Genomic DNA, 14,579 nt, shown 5'->3' with positions numbered 1-14,579 from the left:
AACCAAACCGCAACTGCTAGATTTTTTAAGCTTTACTTTAATAATTTTTTTTAAGCTACAATACCAGAAACAGTGTAAGATGTCAAATGTATAAATAAAAGAGATCTACGCAAACAGTAGAACATGACTTTAGTTGAAGCCGGAAAATGTGCTTGAAATGTATTTTATCGCTGCTAGGGTAAGGGGGAGGGAGAGGTGGGGGTTTTCTGCAAAAGAGGCTGTGATGTGTAGGCTTTCTTTTACATTAGATTACATTGCATTTAGCTGACGCTTTTATCCAAAGCGACTTACAATAAGTGCGTTCGACCAACAAGATACAAACTTGAAGAAAACAGAATCATATAAGTACATCAGGTTTCATAGAGCTAAAACATTTCAAGTGCCTACTCAACTGGCTTTAGATAAGCCAGTCCTTTATTAGTATATAAGTGCTTTGTTAGTAATTCTTTGTTAGTAATTCTATCGATCGAAGTGGAGTCGAAAGAGAGTTTTCAGTCTGCGCCGGAAGATGTGTAGGCTTTCTGCTGTCCTGATTTCAATGGGGAGCTCATTCCACCATTTTGGAGCCAGGATAGCAAACTCACGTGTTTTTGCTGATTGGAACTTGGGTCCCCCTCGCAGTGCGGGTGCAGCGAGCCGCTTGGCTGATGCAGAGCGGAGTGCACGTGCTGGGGTGTACGGTTTAACCATGTCCTGGATGTAGGAAGGGTCAGATCCATTCGCAGCATGGTACGCAAGTACCATTGTCTTGAAGTGGATTCTAGCAGTTACTGGAAGCCAGTGAAGTGAGCGGAGGAGCGGTGTGGTGTGGGAAAATATTGGAAGGTTGAAGACCAGACGAGCCGCTGCATTCTGGATGAGCTGCAGAGGTCGGATGGCACATGCAGGTAGACCAGCCAGCATGTGCCATCCGACCTCTGCAGCTCATCCAGAATGACACATTACATGTTAATCTGCAACCAAACAAGGTGAAATCAGAAGTCTCCTCAGAAAGCTGAGTTGTAGATGAATTGATCACACTTCAGGCTCAGTATAGAGCAGTCATTCACCGATTGGAAGGTTGATGGTTCAATACCCAGCAAATGCAGCCAACAAGTTGCATTGTGCTTGGGCTAGATAATAAACCCCAAATTGCTTCCGATGACCAACAGGTGTGAATTGAAGTCTCTCCTGTGTAGGTGTTTTCTTGTATAGCAGCCTCTGTATGAATGTGTGTGAATGGGCTGCCTTGTATTGTAAAGCGCTTTGAGTGGTATCAAAGACTCGCCATGCACTATGTAAATGAAGTCCATTAACCAATTAAGGCAGGAATCAGAAGTACTTTAATTATCTCAGGTGAAATTGAGTTCTGTGACACTTGTTCCAATTTAGAATTAAAGATCTGGTGCTCTGTAGTGCAACGTCTCCGGGATTGGGCGATTGATCCATACCTTTTGACAGCATCCTCCTCAATGATACAACCATCAGAGAGTCCACCCCTTCTCAAACATCACTGGTCCTGTAGATCAATTTGTTGAGTCTGACCCCCTTTCCCCTCCTTCTTTCATGTGTAGACATCGAGGAAACCTCTTTCATGGTCTCTCTTCTTCCTTTTACCTTACTCTCATCATTTACCCAGGCTCCTCCAACAGTGCAACACAATTTTATTGTATTACAATATTTTATCTGTTTTATTGTGTTGCACTGTTGGAGGAACCTGGGACCTAAGATTTTCATTGACATAACTACACTGTAGCTATGTACGAATGACAATAAAAGCCTTGAATCTTGAACCATCCACCCGTCCTGTCTTCTTCTGGATTCTTCTATCTGTGAGTGTCCGGGGGTTTGTTGAGGTGGAGGGTTTGTCGTTCCTGTCCTTTCTGGCAGGCACACAGCAGCAGGCCAGATGTGGAGCCAGACCCCGCAGATTAAAGTGACACAACTGAGCAGAGCCAGGGCTGCAGTCTGGCGCCCTCTCTTCCTATTTCCCTGCCATACTCTGCTCCACATCACACTAGAATTAGGCATCAGAGAAAATGGAAATGAAAAAAAATCAGGCCTCCATCAGCTTAACTGGGCATCAGCAGCTGCTCAGCCTACATGTGTAGGGCTTTGAATACGCACTGAAAAATTGCAAGATTGTGGCTATTGAGAAGTTAGTTATGAATAATGACATATCAAAAAGTAGATCCCTTAGAAGAACAATAAGCAATCACATTTTGTTTGAATGTATCACAGCTGCTTACATGTGGCAGCATTTGACCTAAAATCCCTATTCTCACGGCTCTGTTTTGGAGAACATTGGTAATGCTGGTAATCTGGTCTCCAGGTCCTGCGGATGCTCTTTAATGCTGGATTAGACTTCGTACCATGTTTATAGGATTGAAGCTGCACCTCTATCCTATAAATCACGTTAAATATGTTGCGCACGGAAATCTCATCAAAATGGCTCGGAAGAGATTGAAAGGCAAGGCAGTACGTCTAAGCGATCTTTGATGGGATGAAGCCACACTGAATACAGAGCAGGATAAAGCTGCTACGCTGCTCTGTTTGGTTTGAAATGTATAAGCATGTGGCCAAATCCCAACCAATTATGTCACAGCAGGGTTTAAAGGGGCCCTTTTATGCTTTGGGGTTTTTCCTTTCCTGTAGTGTGTTATTTTTTTTTGTCTGCAGAGGCTAAAATCCCAGAGTTCTGCTCGCAAGGCAAGGCAAATTTATTTATATAGCACCTTTCAACACAAGGCAATTCAAGGTGCTTTACAAAAATGAAAGACATTCAGACAAAGGCATTTCAAAAAAGACATTAAAAAGAAAACATAATAAAAGAAACATTAAAAGAAAAAATACATAATAAAAAGTACATGAATAAAAGAGTTTCTCTCCTACAGGCTCCCCTCCTGGCCTGAAATACCTCTATTGGACTCCTTTGTTTAAATCCTTAACATAATGACATCACTATGTAACACTTGTACTTCTATTGGCTAGCGCTCCAACACCTTGAACGTGATAGGCTAAGGGGTGGGACATCTTAAAGCGGTTAACCAAACACGCTCAATAATCCCTAAATAATCCCCAATTTTTTTAAGTGTAAAAGTAGTGTATTTTTTATGTTACTGCAAGGGAATGGAGTTACCTTTTAATTAGTATCCTGATTACGTCAACCTGTTAATCTGTTTACCCCAAGCCTGTATACATTTGTATTTCAACTCGGCACTGTTTTATACACTGTTTAATAAGAATAAAAGTGAGAAGTTGGTAATAATAAGACTTTTCTCTTCTCAGGAGCTGGTCAGCCTATCGGAGGGCAGTACAGTGGATCTGAGGAAGCCTGAAGAAGAGATGGACAACATATCAGAGCTGGCTGAGGAGAACATGGAGCCGGAGGAGTGCTTCCCACAATGTGAGAATTTATAGTGTAAAACGATGCTCATAAAGTACAGCCAAAGTCAAGTCAAAGTCAACTTTTTGTCAATCTTTCAGTTTGTGTACAGACAGAGAGATCAAAATACTTAAGCTTTTGCAAGTTATTTGAATAGCGTTATTTCTTCATGTGGTTTCACCTGTGCCGATTTGTTTTTCCTCCTGCTCAGTCTGCATCAGGCACTGTCAATGCTGTGAGGTGGATACGAGCCGCGGGCTGGGCCAGGCCTGGTGGAGGCTGAGGAAGACCTGCTACCAGATTGTGGAACACAGCTGGTTTGAGACCTTCATCATCTTCATGATCCTGCTCAGCAGTGGGGCTCTTGTACGTCATAGTCCATTTATTCCTCAATCATTACAACACTTTGAAATACATTTAAACAATTTTTTTAATGGCGTCAAATTAAAAGACTCCTGGTTGATCTTTGTTATCGTTTGTTCATTGATATATTTATGTCCTCAAGGTTAGAAGGGTGACTTCAGAATTGTATTCCACTACAATTACTAGATACCTGAAATATTATCAGTAACCTAGTAATCTGGGTCAAAACATAAAAGTAATGCAATCTGATTACTTTCCTTTACTTTTGGATTGCCCCAATATCAAATGCAATGTTAATAAATACTAGTCTTTTTGTTTTTTGGTAACATTGTAATCCTGCTTGTAATCCCTGTTGTTTATAAATGTAACAGTAATCGTAATACATCTATATATTTTTTATGTGTAACTGTAAGAGAATACAGTTAACTTATTTTTGTATTCTGATTATGTAATCCCGGAAACAGTACTCCTTTCCCAACTTGCCAATGGGACTGTAAACCATGTCCTGGGAACAGAAGAGGTCACAGCCGTATATGCACTGGCCACATGTTAGACCTTGTTACTGTATGACCGATGTTCCCAGAGGATTAATCTTTGTCAGACCGATAGCTGGTGGCCGAAGATTGCCCCCATAGCATTAAAGCTTAACGGCTGCAGTTTAATATAAACCTTCCCACAGTGACTGCCAGCAGCATGTTTTCTCTCAGTGGTTTAAAAACCGTAGTGTAAAATAATGAAATCTAAAAACTGATTTCACTCTAATAATGGATGAAACTAAATGACTTTCTCTCACAGGCATTTGAAGACATCTACATTGAGAAGAGGAAAGTCGTGAAGGTGGTGCTGGAGTACGCCGACAAGGTCTTCTCCTACATCTTTGTGCTGGAGATGTTCCTCAAATGGATCGCATACGGCTTCAAGAAGTATTTCACCAACTACTGGTGCTGGCTCGACTTTCTCATCGTGGATGTAAGGAACTTTTTCTGCTTGTTTTCGTTACACTACATGAAAGAAAGGTAAACATTTTGTGAATTGAGGTTGAAGTGTCTCCAATGAATGTTGCTTCTTCTATTTTGTGGTATTTACAATGTGGTGAGTGTCACATTATTTACGGGAAAGCACTTGACAATCCATACATACAGATGGCATCATTTGTGACTGAAATTGTGCTTCCCCCAACAACTGTCTTATGACCTTGGTCAAACTCAGAAAACATATAGATAAATCCCACACTTAGTAGTTACTATGTACAATTTTGGATTAGATTTTACAAGAAAGATTTAAAAGTGCTGTTGGGTAAAATGGAGGTGGCGTGTAGTGCCCAAGGCTTGCAGCCCCTTGACTTCCTCTGATTTCACCTGCTGTTATACAGATTGCCACAGACCGCTCTATTGTTAGGGTAAGTTATAGTTAGCAGGTCCCAGGTGAGTATGAGCTCCGGGATTGGAGACTTGCATCTGCCTCACAAATGCTTCTGTGTTTCTTCACTCGTAAGTGCTTTCTGTTTTGATATCAAAAGCCATCGTCAAGTTTACAAAACTTCCAAAAAAAACAGTTCTTCAAATCGGTTACTTCAGGACCTTGGCTTTAATATCAAAAACAAATGTAGCGCCATTTATTCTTAAGGTTTATCTACAGAAGATGTACTTGAAGAGAAAATAAACCTATAAAACGTATCTTAAACATTTTCAGTTCATTTAGAAATGCAGCGGTTGAGCTTATGTCTAAACTTTTGTTTGGACCAAAACGATGTGGTTTTGCCTGTTTAGAAGAAAATATTGTTGATCATTGCAACTACCTACCTTTTGTTTCTCTAAAACGACCACCTTACTTATTTTCTGTATTTAATATTTTTCCGTTTTTTCTGGAGCCAAAGCCTTCTCTTGTCCTGAGAAAACATTTTGAGTATCTTCTTTAGATATATTGGACAAACACATGTGTAAATAGACTTTTATAAAGAAATTCAGAACATTGGGACCTTATTAGTCCTAAACTATTTTTAATGAACTTATTGGATGAATTGGATGAAAATTGGGTAAGGAAATTTGGCGAAGATAGATATAAATTCTTTATAAAACTCACTCTATTTGATATATATTCATATTTAAATATGTATATATAGTGGAGTATGCATTCATGGACACTATTCGTCTATATATGCATACTTGTCTGTGTTTTGTCATCAACAGTCATGACATTAGATTTGTTTCATTTATTTCACGCCATTTTCATTCATAGCTTTCATCCAAGGGTCATTCGACAGCGGAATACCATTTAGTTTTGTCCGTTTTGGATGTAGAATAGAGTGGAAGTCTAAATTTGCTAAAAGATTACACAGCAAAAACAAAAAAATCTAAGCCTGAAAATTCAATTTGTTGTGTTCCTAACTGTGGAATGTCCCAAAATACACAACAACTCTAAAAAAGTAGGGGTAAAACGGCTCTTTAAATGTTTTCTACTTGTCTTTTATGGACTTTTGTTATATAACTTTTCTTCAAAATGATATAGAATTGTTTAAAAAATGATATACAGTTATCAAACAATGTGTTGCTAAAACTTTGTGTGATATTGCTTTATTTTTATGTTTGTTTTTTTCTGTTCTTCTTCTTGCACTATAGAAAGACATATTACTACTTTACCCCAGGTTTAAAGGTGTAAAAACTGTCACACGTAATTAATACTGTATTGATTTTCACTGTTAACACTTCTTTTTGTGCTCCATTTAGGTGTCCTTGATAAGCCTGGTAGCAAATTCATTGGGATATTCTGACTTTACTGCGATCAAGTCCCTGAGGACTCTACGCGCTTTGAGACCTCTCAGAGCTCTGTCTAGATTCGAGGGCATGAGGGTGAGAAATATTTTTTCTGAACACCAATGATTTCACAAATCACTTTAACAGCAGTGTTTCTGTTGACAAGTACCTTTCTGATAAATTCCAGGATCATTACGTCTATCATGTAATTTATATTTTCAATGTAGTTCATTGTTCTGTCCGACAACGGGATAATCTCCAGGTTATAGAAAGATGAACCTTCCAATGACAACAAGTCTAAGATATTGTTGCACTGTAGTGATGGCGAAGTTAGTCAGTAAATCGGTCAGTTGGTCTCCACCTCTCCACCGCACCATCTCTCCACCACTTTTGCTCAGAGTGAAATATTTAAACCTGGGTGCAACATTTGTACCTTTTACTAGCCAAATGTTGGTAAAATATGCTAGTAGATTCAAATTACTCAGCAGCCAAAAAAAAGGTAATCTAATGAGCGGTCCAGTTAGTCCAGTGGACAAAAACGTTTTTTGGCACCCTAATTTCAACCATTCAATGGATATTCACATGGTGTTTACAACCAATTACCAAATGTTAACAGGTTTAACTAAGATAGTGAGACCGGTTAACATTACGTCTGCTAACATCCGCCTGTTAGCATTGTTGTCATTGTGACCATGCTGTCGTTAGCATCTAGCTCAAAGCATGGCTAGCTTCATCAGCCCAGAGACACTGTAGGCATTTTATGTCCTGTCATAAATATGAAAATACGATTATGGCTCAGTTGCAAATCATACTGGCATGTCTTCATTAGATGTACCTTTTAAAAATAATGGAGATTTATTTAGGAAGTGTGACACATGAGTTACATTTAAAGTTGAAGTCGCATAACACAAACATAACTGATGTTTAAATTAGCCTAAATGTAATGAATGCTTGATTGTTTAAAATGCAAAATTGCCTACCTTAATTATAAGTCCACTCTACAAACAGATCATGATCTAAATAAGAAATAGCTTTATAATCAGACTCGAAATGCTCAAATATTTAAAGAAGCGGGCAGTGATTTGTAGATCTGAAATCTGTTCATCGAGAACCTCAGTGCTGTGAGACTAATCTGTATTTACCTGTTGCTCTTCAGGTTGTCGTGAATGCTCTAATAGGAGCCATCCCTTCCATTATGAACGTGCTGCTCGTGTGTCTCATCTTCTGGCTCATCTTCAGCATCATGGGGGTCAACCTGTTCGCTGGCAAGTTCGGGAAGTGCGTGAACAGAACTGGTTTCATTCACAATGTCTCTTTGGTCAACAACAAGTCAGAGTGCCTCTCTATGAACGACACCCAGTTCTACTGGACAAAAGTGAAGGTCAACTTCGACAACGTGGGACTTGGCTACCTTTCCCTTCTGCAAGTGGTGAGTTTTTATCTGCTGCACTGTGTGGGATTTTGGCAAATATGCCAAGCACGCTTGGATTTAAGGTATTGTGCAGGGCTGAACCCAAATCACAATTGTATTAATCGGATTTGGTTGCTCAATACGAAAATATGACTTTCCGTTAAAATATATATCAATCGAAACAACCTAAACAAAAAGACAACAGCTTGACTTATTCGACCTGCTCGACTTTTCTTAAAGTCACGCCATTACTTTTTGTTTTAGTTCTTTGTGTGAATTACATAATATTTGTATAGGGGTCAAGTCACTGGTTATCAACAGATGTTGCGCCTCAATCGGCTTTCCGAGAGCAGCCCTAGAATCATGCCTTTCTTGTGTTTGCAATGCAGTACCCATACAGCAATGTGACATTTTGTATTGTTTTAAAGGCTACATTCAAAGGATGGATGGAAATAATGCACGCAGCTGTTGATTCAAGAGGAGTAAGTATTTCTATCTGCATACATACAGAGCCTTCATCATGAACATGTCGAAGTGATCAGCTGACTTATACAAATGTTTGGTTTTAGGTGGAGGAACAACCCATCAGAGAAATCAACCTCTACATGTACCTTTACTTTGTCATCTTCATCATATTCGGCTCCTTCTTCACCCTCAATCTCTTCATCGGTGTCATTATTGACAACTTCAATCAGCAGAAAAGAAAGATGAGTATTGGCAATACTGGCCTCCATCACTTTGATATTTGCAAGTAATTCTTTTTATGTACTAGATGCAGTTTTACTCACCAAAAATTGCACAGATTTAGATATTTTACATATTCCTTACATATGTTTCTTACCGGGCAAAACCACAAAACTTTTTTCTGCCACAGGCACATTTTAACTGACCTGGTTTAGAGGGAAATAGTATCTTCTGTTTATACTTTAGCTAAACTGTACTTGTCCCATTTTTTTGTAAAAATAATGTTTTTTTTGTTGTTGTTGCTTGTACTTAGGTGGACAGGATATCTTCATGACTGAAGAACAGAAGAAGTACTACAATGCTATGAAGAAATTAGGATCCAAAAAACCCCAAAAGCCAATACCAAGGCCTACGGTAAAATAATATAACTAATCTCAAATGTAACACATTTTTGTGATCAATTTTTTATTGTCTTTTTTTTTTTTTTGCCCTCACAGAGGGACTTATATACACAGATACAAATTATATAGACAATAATACAAAAAGAAAAGAAAGACAAAGAACAAAATATAGGGAATCCCTTTCCCATGCCACCCCGTCCCTCCCCCTTCCCACCCATCTTGCCATTTCACAGAAAATCCTACCTGATGTTTGTTAGCAATCGTCTGAGTTCATCTATCTATTATATTATATATATTATTTATATTATAGCATAACAATTCATCCACATCAAAAACATTCATACCTTTTTTTCACACATTCTTGATACTAATAATTGCCATTTATATTTCCCAATCCTAGAACATTCTCCAAGCCTTCTTCTTCGATCTTGTGTCAAAGCAAGCCTTCGACATCATGATCATGATGCTCATCATCATCAACATGGTGACCATGATGGTGGAAACCGACGAGCAGTCAGAGCGCATGGAGTCCATTCTCAACAAGATCAACCTGGCCTTCATCGTGATCTTCACCACTGAATGCCTGATCAAGATCTTTGCCCTCCGCTGTTATTTCTTCACAGTTGCATGGAACATCTTTGACTTTGTGGTGATAATTCTCTCCATTGTGGGTAAGTTGAGATGCAAAAAAAACAAATGCCATTTACTGTTAGCCTCCGACAAGGGTGTTCGATTTTTCAGTACCATTGGTTTATCTGCTGTTTCTTAGCACCATAACTTTTAACATTGTCACATTTGCATTTTTTGCTATTTTCTCTTGGACTACTGTACATGCTTCAATGACAGATTTCTGGCAGATGTATCCACGTCAAGGTGCAGAATAAAAATCTCTAAACACTTATATAATTCAAATGCATTATGGACAAAGGCTTTGTAGTTAATTCTCTGTTAATTTATTTTCGTTCTTTATAATAATTGCTGTTTTCTCAGCTTTAACTGTGGCATACAATATACACTTCTGGCTGTGAGGAAGTCTTAAAGCTCGACTAACTTTTTTTCTTCTTTTTTTTACCATTGCAACAGTGGAACAATCTGCTAATATAAATACTTCGATAGTATCCCATTATAAAGTTGGTATTGCTAAGATTTTAGCAAACAGTTGGAAATGTGTGCACCCACTAGGCATTGGCATTTACTTACTGTTATTTTTATGACCACCTGAAGAATATAATTCCTGAATTTACTCTACTTTTAGCTCTGTTTTGGTCTCTACCGACTCTCAAGGAAGATATATGTCTACTTAATGTTCCACTATGTTTATTAACTAGAAGCATACTTTGTCTGCCATTTGGTGCTAAACAGGTTTATTTGAAATGTGCCTCCTCCTATGGCTGGAACCAAGGTTTGTAAGAGTGTTAAATGAACCAAAACAGTGAATTTTGTCATTACCAGTGACCCCTTGACACAACTCATTCCTAAACGATCACTGTACATGAAAATATTGATAAGTGCAGCTTAAAGTAGAAGTTCATCATTGTGCAATGAGATCAAACTACATTTTTCTTGTCTTTCTCTCTTCCTTTAGGGATTGTTCTCGCAGACATCATTGAGAAGTACTTTGTATCTCCAACCCTGTTTCGGGTCATCAGACTGGCAAGGATAGGACGTGTACTTCGACTTATACGTGCAGCCAAAGGAATAAGGACTCTACTGTTTGCCTTAATGATGTCCATGCCAGCACTGTTCAACATTGGCCTCCTGCTCTTCCTCGTAATGTTCATTTATGCTATCTTTGGTATGGCGAACTTTGCCTACGTGAAAAAACAAGATGGGATTGATGACATGTTTAACTTTGAGACCTTTGGGAATAGTATGATCTGCCTTTTTCAGATCAGTACCTCGGCAGGCTGGGATAACCTATTGAGTCCTATAATGGCCAGCTACTCAGAGGAGTGCGACCTTCACTTTGTCAATACTGGCACTAACACCCGGGGAAACTGTGGCAGCCCCTCAATGGGCATCGCTTTCTTTGTCAGTTACATAATCATTTCTTTTCTCATTGTGGTAAATATGTACATAGCTATCATTCTGGAGAACTTCAGTGTTGCCACAGAGGAGAGTACGGAGCCACTGAGTGAGGATGATTTTGAAATGTTTTATGAGGTTTGGGAGAAGTTTGATTCTGAGGCCACGCAGTTCATTGAGTTCTCCATGCTGTCAATCTTCGCTGACAATTTGTCGGAGCCACTGCGCATAGCCAAGCCCAACAGAATCAAGCTGATCTCCATGGACCTTCCCATGGTCAGCGGGGATCGGATCCACTGCCTGGACATCCTGTTTGCCTTCACAAAGCGTGTCCTGGGAGAGTCTGGTGAGATGGACGCCCTCAAGCAGCAAATGGAAGAGAAGTTCATGGTCACCAACCCATCTAAGATTTCCCACGAGCCCATCACTTCCACACTGCGTCGCAAACTGGAAGATGTGTCTGCGATCATCATCCAAAGATGTTACAGGAGGCATCTGGTGCGCCGGCAGATGAAGCAGGCATCCTACCTCTACAGACAAATGAACTATGAGACTGAAGTGGATGTGGAGAATGCACCAGCAACAGTGGGGCTGATAGCCTCCATGATGCAGCACTATGGAATCATTGACATTGTACAGACAACAGAGGACACTTTACTGTCCTCACCACCATCTTATGACAGCGTGACCCTGGCAGCCAGTGACCTCTCTGAGGTCGTCAGATCAATATCCAGAGACTCTGAACTTGGGGAGCCTGGTGAAAACTACGAGGAAACTTTCCTTTGAGAATCGATTATGTGGAGAGTGTTTGTGTGGTTTTGTCTGTTTTGTTTACAGCAGAGAATATAGCTCAGATAACTCATGGTCAAAGAGAAGAAACTTTTTTATATAATATATTTATATATGCAATATTTTTAAGTAACTCAGTCTCTGTTGAAATTAAACAATGCAGAATTACATTTTGTAACACAGTAAAAAACTTCTCAACAGAGTTGAACTTTTCCTCAAGCCATCTTAAATGTTTACATTTGGCATATCATTTATAACATAGCATACATTCACTCTCAACACCACGTCTGCAGTTTTAACATATCAGTAAACACTGTACCTCATTCAGGAGAAACACTAAAAACACAGAGATGACCAAGACAACAGAAATGAACATGGACATACCCAAGCCTGCAAAACAATAGAAAAAAACAAAGAGAATCAGAGTTGTGAAAAAATCCTCTAAATAAATTATTTTTATAGTCTGAAGAACTAAAGTACCAATCAAACAAAACTAACCAACAAAATGGAGCTAACGAACCAAAGTAGTTAAGGAACTAAAGTAGCTAACAAATTGAACTATATAACAAACTAAAGTAGCTCACAATCAACTTCAAGAGCTACCAAACTGAAAGAGCTAACAAACTAAAGTAGCTAACAAATTAAAGTAGCCGAGAAACTAAAGTAGCTAAAAAACTGAAGTAGCTAACAAACTGAAGTAGCTAAAAAACTGAAGTAGCTAAAAAACTAAAGTAGCTGAGAAACTAAAGTGGCTAAGGAACTGAAGTAGCTAACAAATTAAACTATCTAACAGACTGAAGTGCCTAATAAACGTAGGTGGCTCACAGTCTAGTACAAGAACTACCAAACTAAAATAGCTTACCAAACAAAGTAGCTAACAAATTAAAGTAGCTGAGAAACCGCAAGAAATACCTAACTAAAGTAGCTAACCAATTAAAATAGCTAACACAAAACAATTTCAGGTAAAAACAAACAATTTTGTAGGAAAAAAATATATTTGAACACATACTGTATCCATGCAACTCATAAACCAACAGTAGATTAAGAATTTAGAACACAATTCCTCCTAAACACATTGACATAAGTGGATTCCCATTAGGATTGTAGCCGTTATTGAGCTCTTATTCAGCAGCAATATGATTTGAACCAAAGCTAACATTTACTCATAACATTTTTCAATTAACATTTAAATAATTCAAAATTCACAAAACAACTATTGTAAGCCACATTAATGATTCAGATTTAAATGCTAGTGTTTGGGATTTCTTAATTTATTTAAGAAACCACTTTGATTGAATTAAGATGCTTGGTACTGTATGGTTAAAATAGCATCAAGTGTATTCAATTCAACTTCAAATTACAAAAAGCAGAACTTCAGAAAATTGTATTAAACTTAAATGTTTTTTGTGTGAAAAACTAAATATTTATTAATTTCTCAAGTATAACGCATTACAAGATGAACTTGTATCACTTACAAAGAAGAACTGTGTGTACGAATAATCCCTGAATTATGTGCCTGATTTTGATGTTGTTCGCACACTTCACTGATTCTCTTTAGGCCATCTAATTTGATCTAATGGATGTGGATTGGAAGAGCATGAATGGACTGAAAGCTAATTTTGTAATTAACTATGTAGAATACTTTGAGGCTGTGTAATGTATGCAAAGCTGATTTTTAGCTATTTTTTGTAACGTATTTATATTCAAAGACCATTTCAGTGACTCTCATGACAGCCATAACAAGATATGATCAAATTATATAGTTAAACTGTATTCATATTCATTTTTACATAAAATACTTTCCTTGAGAACCTGATTGTCTGTATTGCATTTAGGTTGTTCGTTTCATGGATTGTTTTATGAAATGTTAATAAAACTCTTTTCCATATTTTTGGTCAAATTTGGTTTTTCCAACTCTCACTATAGTCCACATTGTTTGAAGACGTGTTTTGGAATATTGAGAAAATGTTTGCAAGGTTTATTACGTGTTAACACTTACACTGCCATAAGCGTATTAACATTGGTGTACCAGAATCCAACATTCAAAACTGTGCAAGTACGCAGTGTCCCTCCATTTTCACATGAGGAAACAGTTAGCTGAATTGACCTCATTACAAGGCAGGCGCTGTTAAATCTCGCTCTCTGAGCCCATTTGTATAAAAAAACAGAACAGATGTGCAAAAACCTCTGTATCTCCATGGCTGTCTGTCTCTTTGAATGCATCACTCTTTAAAGCATGCATTTGTCTATAATGCATATTTGAATACAGTACAACAACATAGCTTAGAGCTGTGATGATTGATATGTAAGCTAGAAGAGGCTAACACACAAATAAATACCACGCAGTAATGCTGCTGCATGATAAGCTACATAGTCCTGGAAAATTATAATAAATAGTGCCCAGTCGTAAAAAAGAGAATAAAACATAAAAATATTTGGAATATTTAAGGAATGTGTGTGTATTTAGCTTCTCTTAAAATGTCCTCTTCAAAACATCAGTGACTTGTAATATTATATGGTTTGTCGTGTTCATAGATTTCAGTACAGAATTTAAGTTAATAGTTGAGCACTCCCACATTTTCAGTTTGGAAAAAAATCATCAAGGGTGCCAATTTGGATTTAGCCCCAAAGAGATTTCCTCTCTCTGGTTGTCGGGGTGGTCAAATCCAACTCTGACCAGCTGGGATAGAGGGATAATCTGTGTGTAAAAAAAATCACTTGTTTTAATTACACACTCACAGACACACAAATGCACGCACTCGTTCTCTTTCGCTCTCTCTCTCTTTCAT

General features: G+C 38.2%; 1 protein-coding gene across 1 annotated transcript in view; it reads left to right on the top strand.

The window, feature by feature from the left end:
* LOC104962026 (sodium channel protein type 4 subunit alpha-like) overlaps positions 1-11,843 on the top strand; it is a 36,340-nt gene extending 24,497 nt beyond the window's left edge. Inside the window, exons 17-26 of the mRNA XM_010790412.1 lie at positions 3,268-3,385; positions 3,576-3,730; positions 4,523-4,696; positions 6,454-6,576; positions 7,637-7,909; positions 8,320-8,373; positions 8,461-8,602; positions 8,889-8,989; positions 9,377-9,647; positions 10,562-11,843. Of these exons, the coding sequence (XP_010788714.1) occupies positions 3,268-3,385; positions 3,576-3,730; positions 4,523-4,696; positions 6,454-6,576; positions 7,637-7,909; positions 8,320-8,373; positions 8,461-8,602; positions 8,889-8,989; positions 9,377-9,647; positions 10,562-11,787 (2,637 nt within the window). The 3' untranslated portion in view covers positions 11,788-11,843. The remainder of the gene's footprint in view (positions 1-3,267; positions 3,386-3,575; positions 3,731-4,522; positions 4,697-6,453; positions 6,577-7,636; positions 7,910-8,319; positions 8,374-8,460; positions 8,603-8,888; positions 8,990-9,376; positions 9,648-10,561) is intronic.
* The last annotated feature ends 2,736 nt before the right edge of the window (positions 11,844-14,579 follow it).

The sequence above is a fragment of the Notothenia coriiceps genome, unplaced genomic scaffold, assembly GCF_000735185.1.
Source record: "Notothenia coriiceps isolate Sejong01 unplaced genomic scaffold, NC01 NC01_scaffold00034183, whole genome shotgun sequence".
In the NCBI taxonomy this organism is placed as follows: Eukaryota; Metazoa; Chordata; class Actinopteri; order Perciformes; family Nototheniidae; genus Notothenia; species Notothenia coriiceps.
The sequence above is the reverse complement of the archived record's forward strand: the minus strand, read 5'-3'. Positions and strand labels throughout refer to the sequence as shown.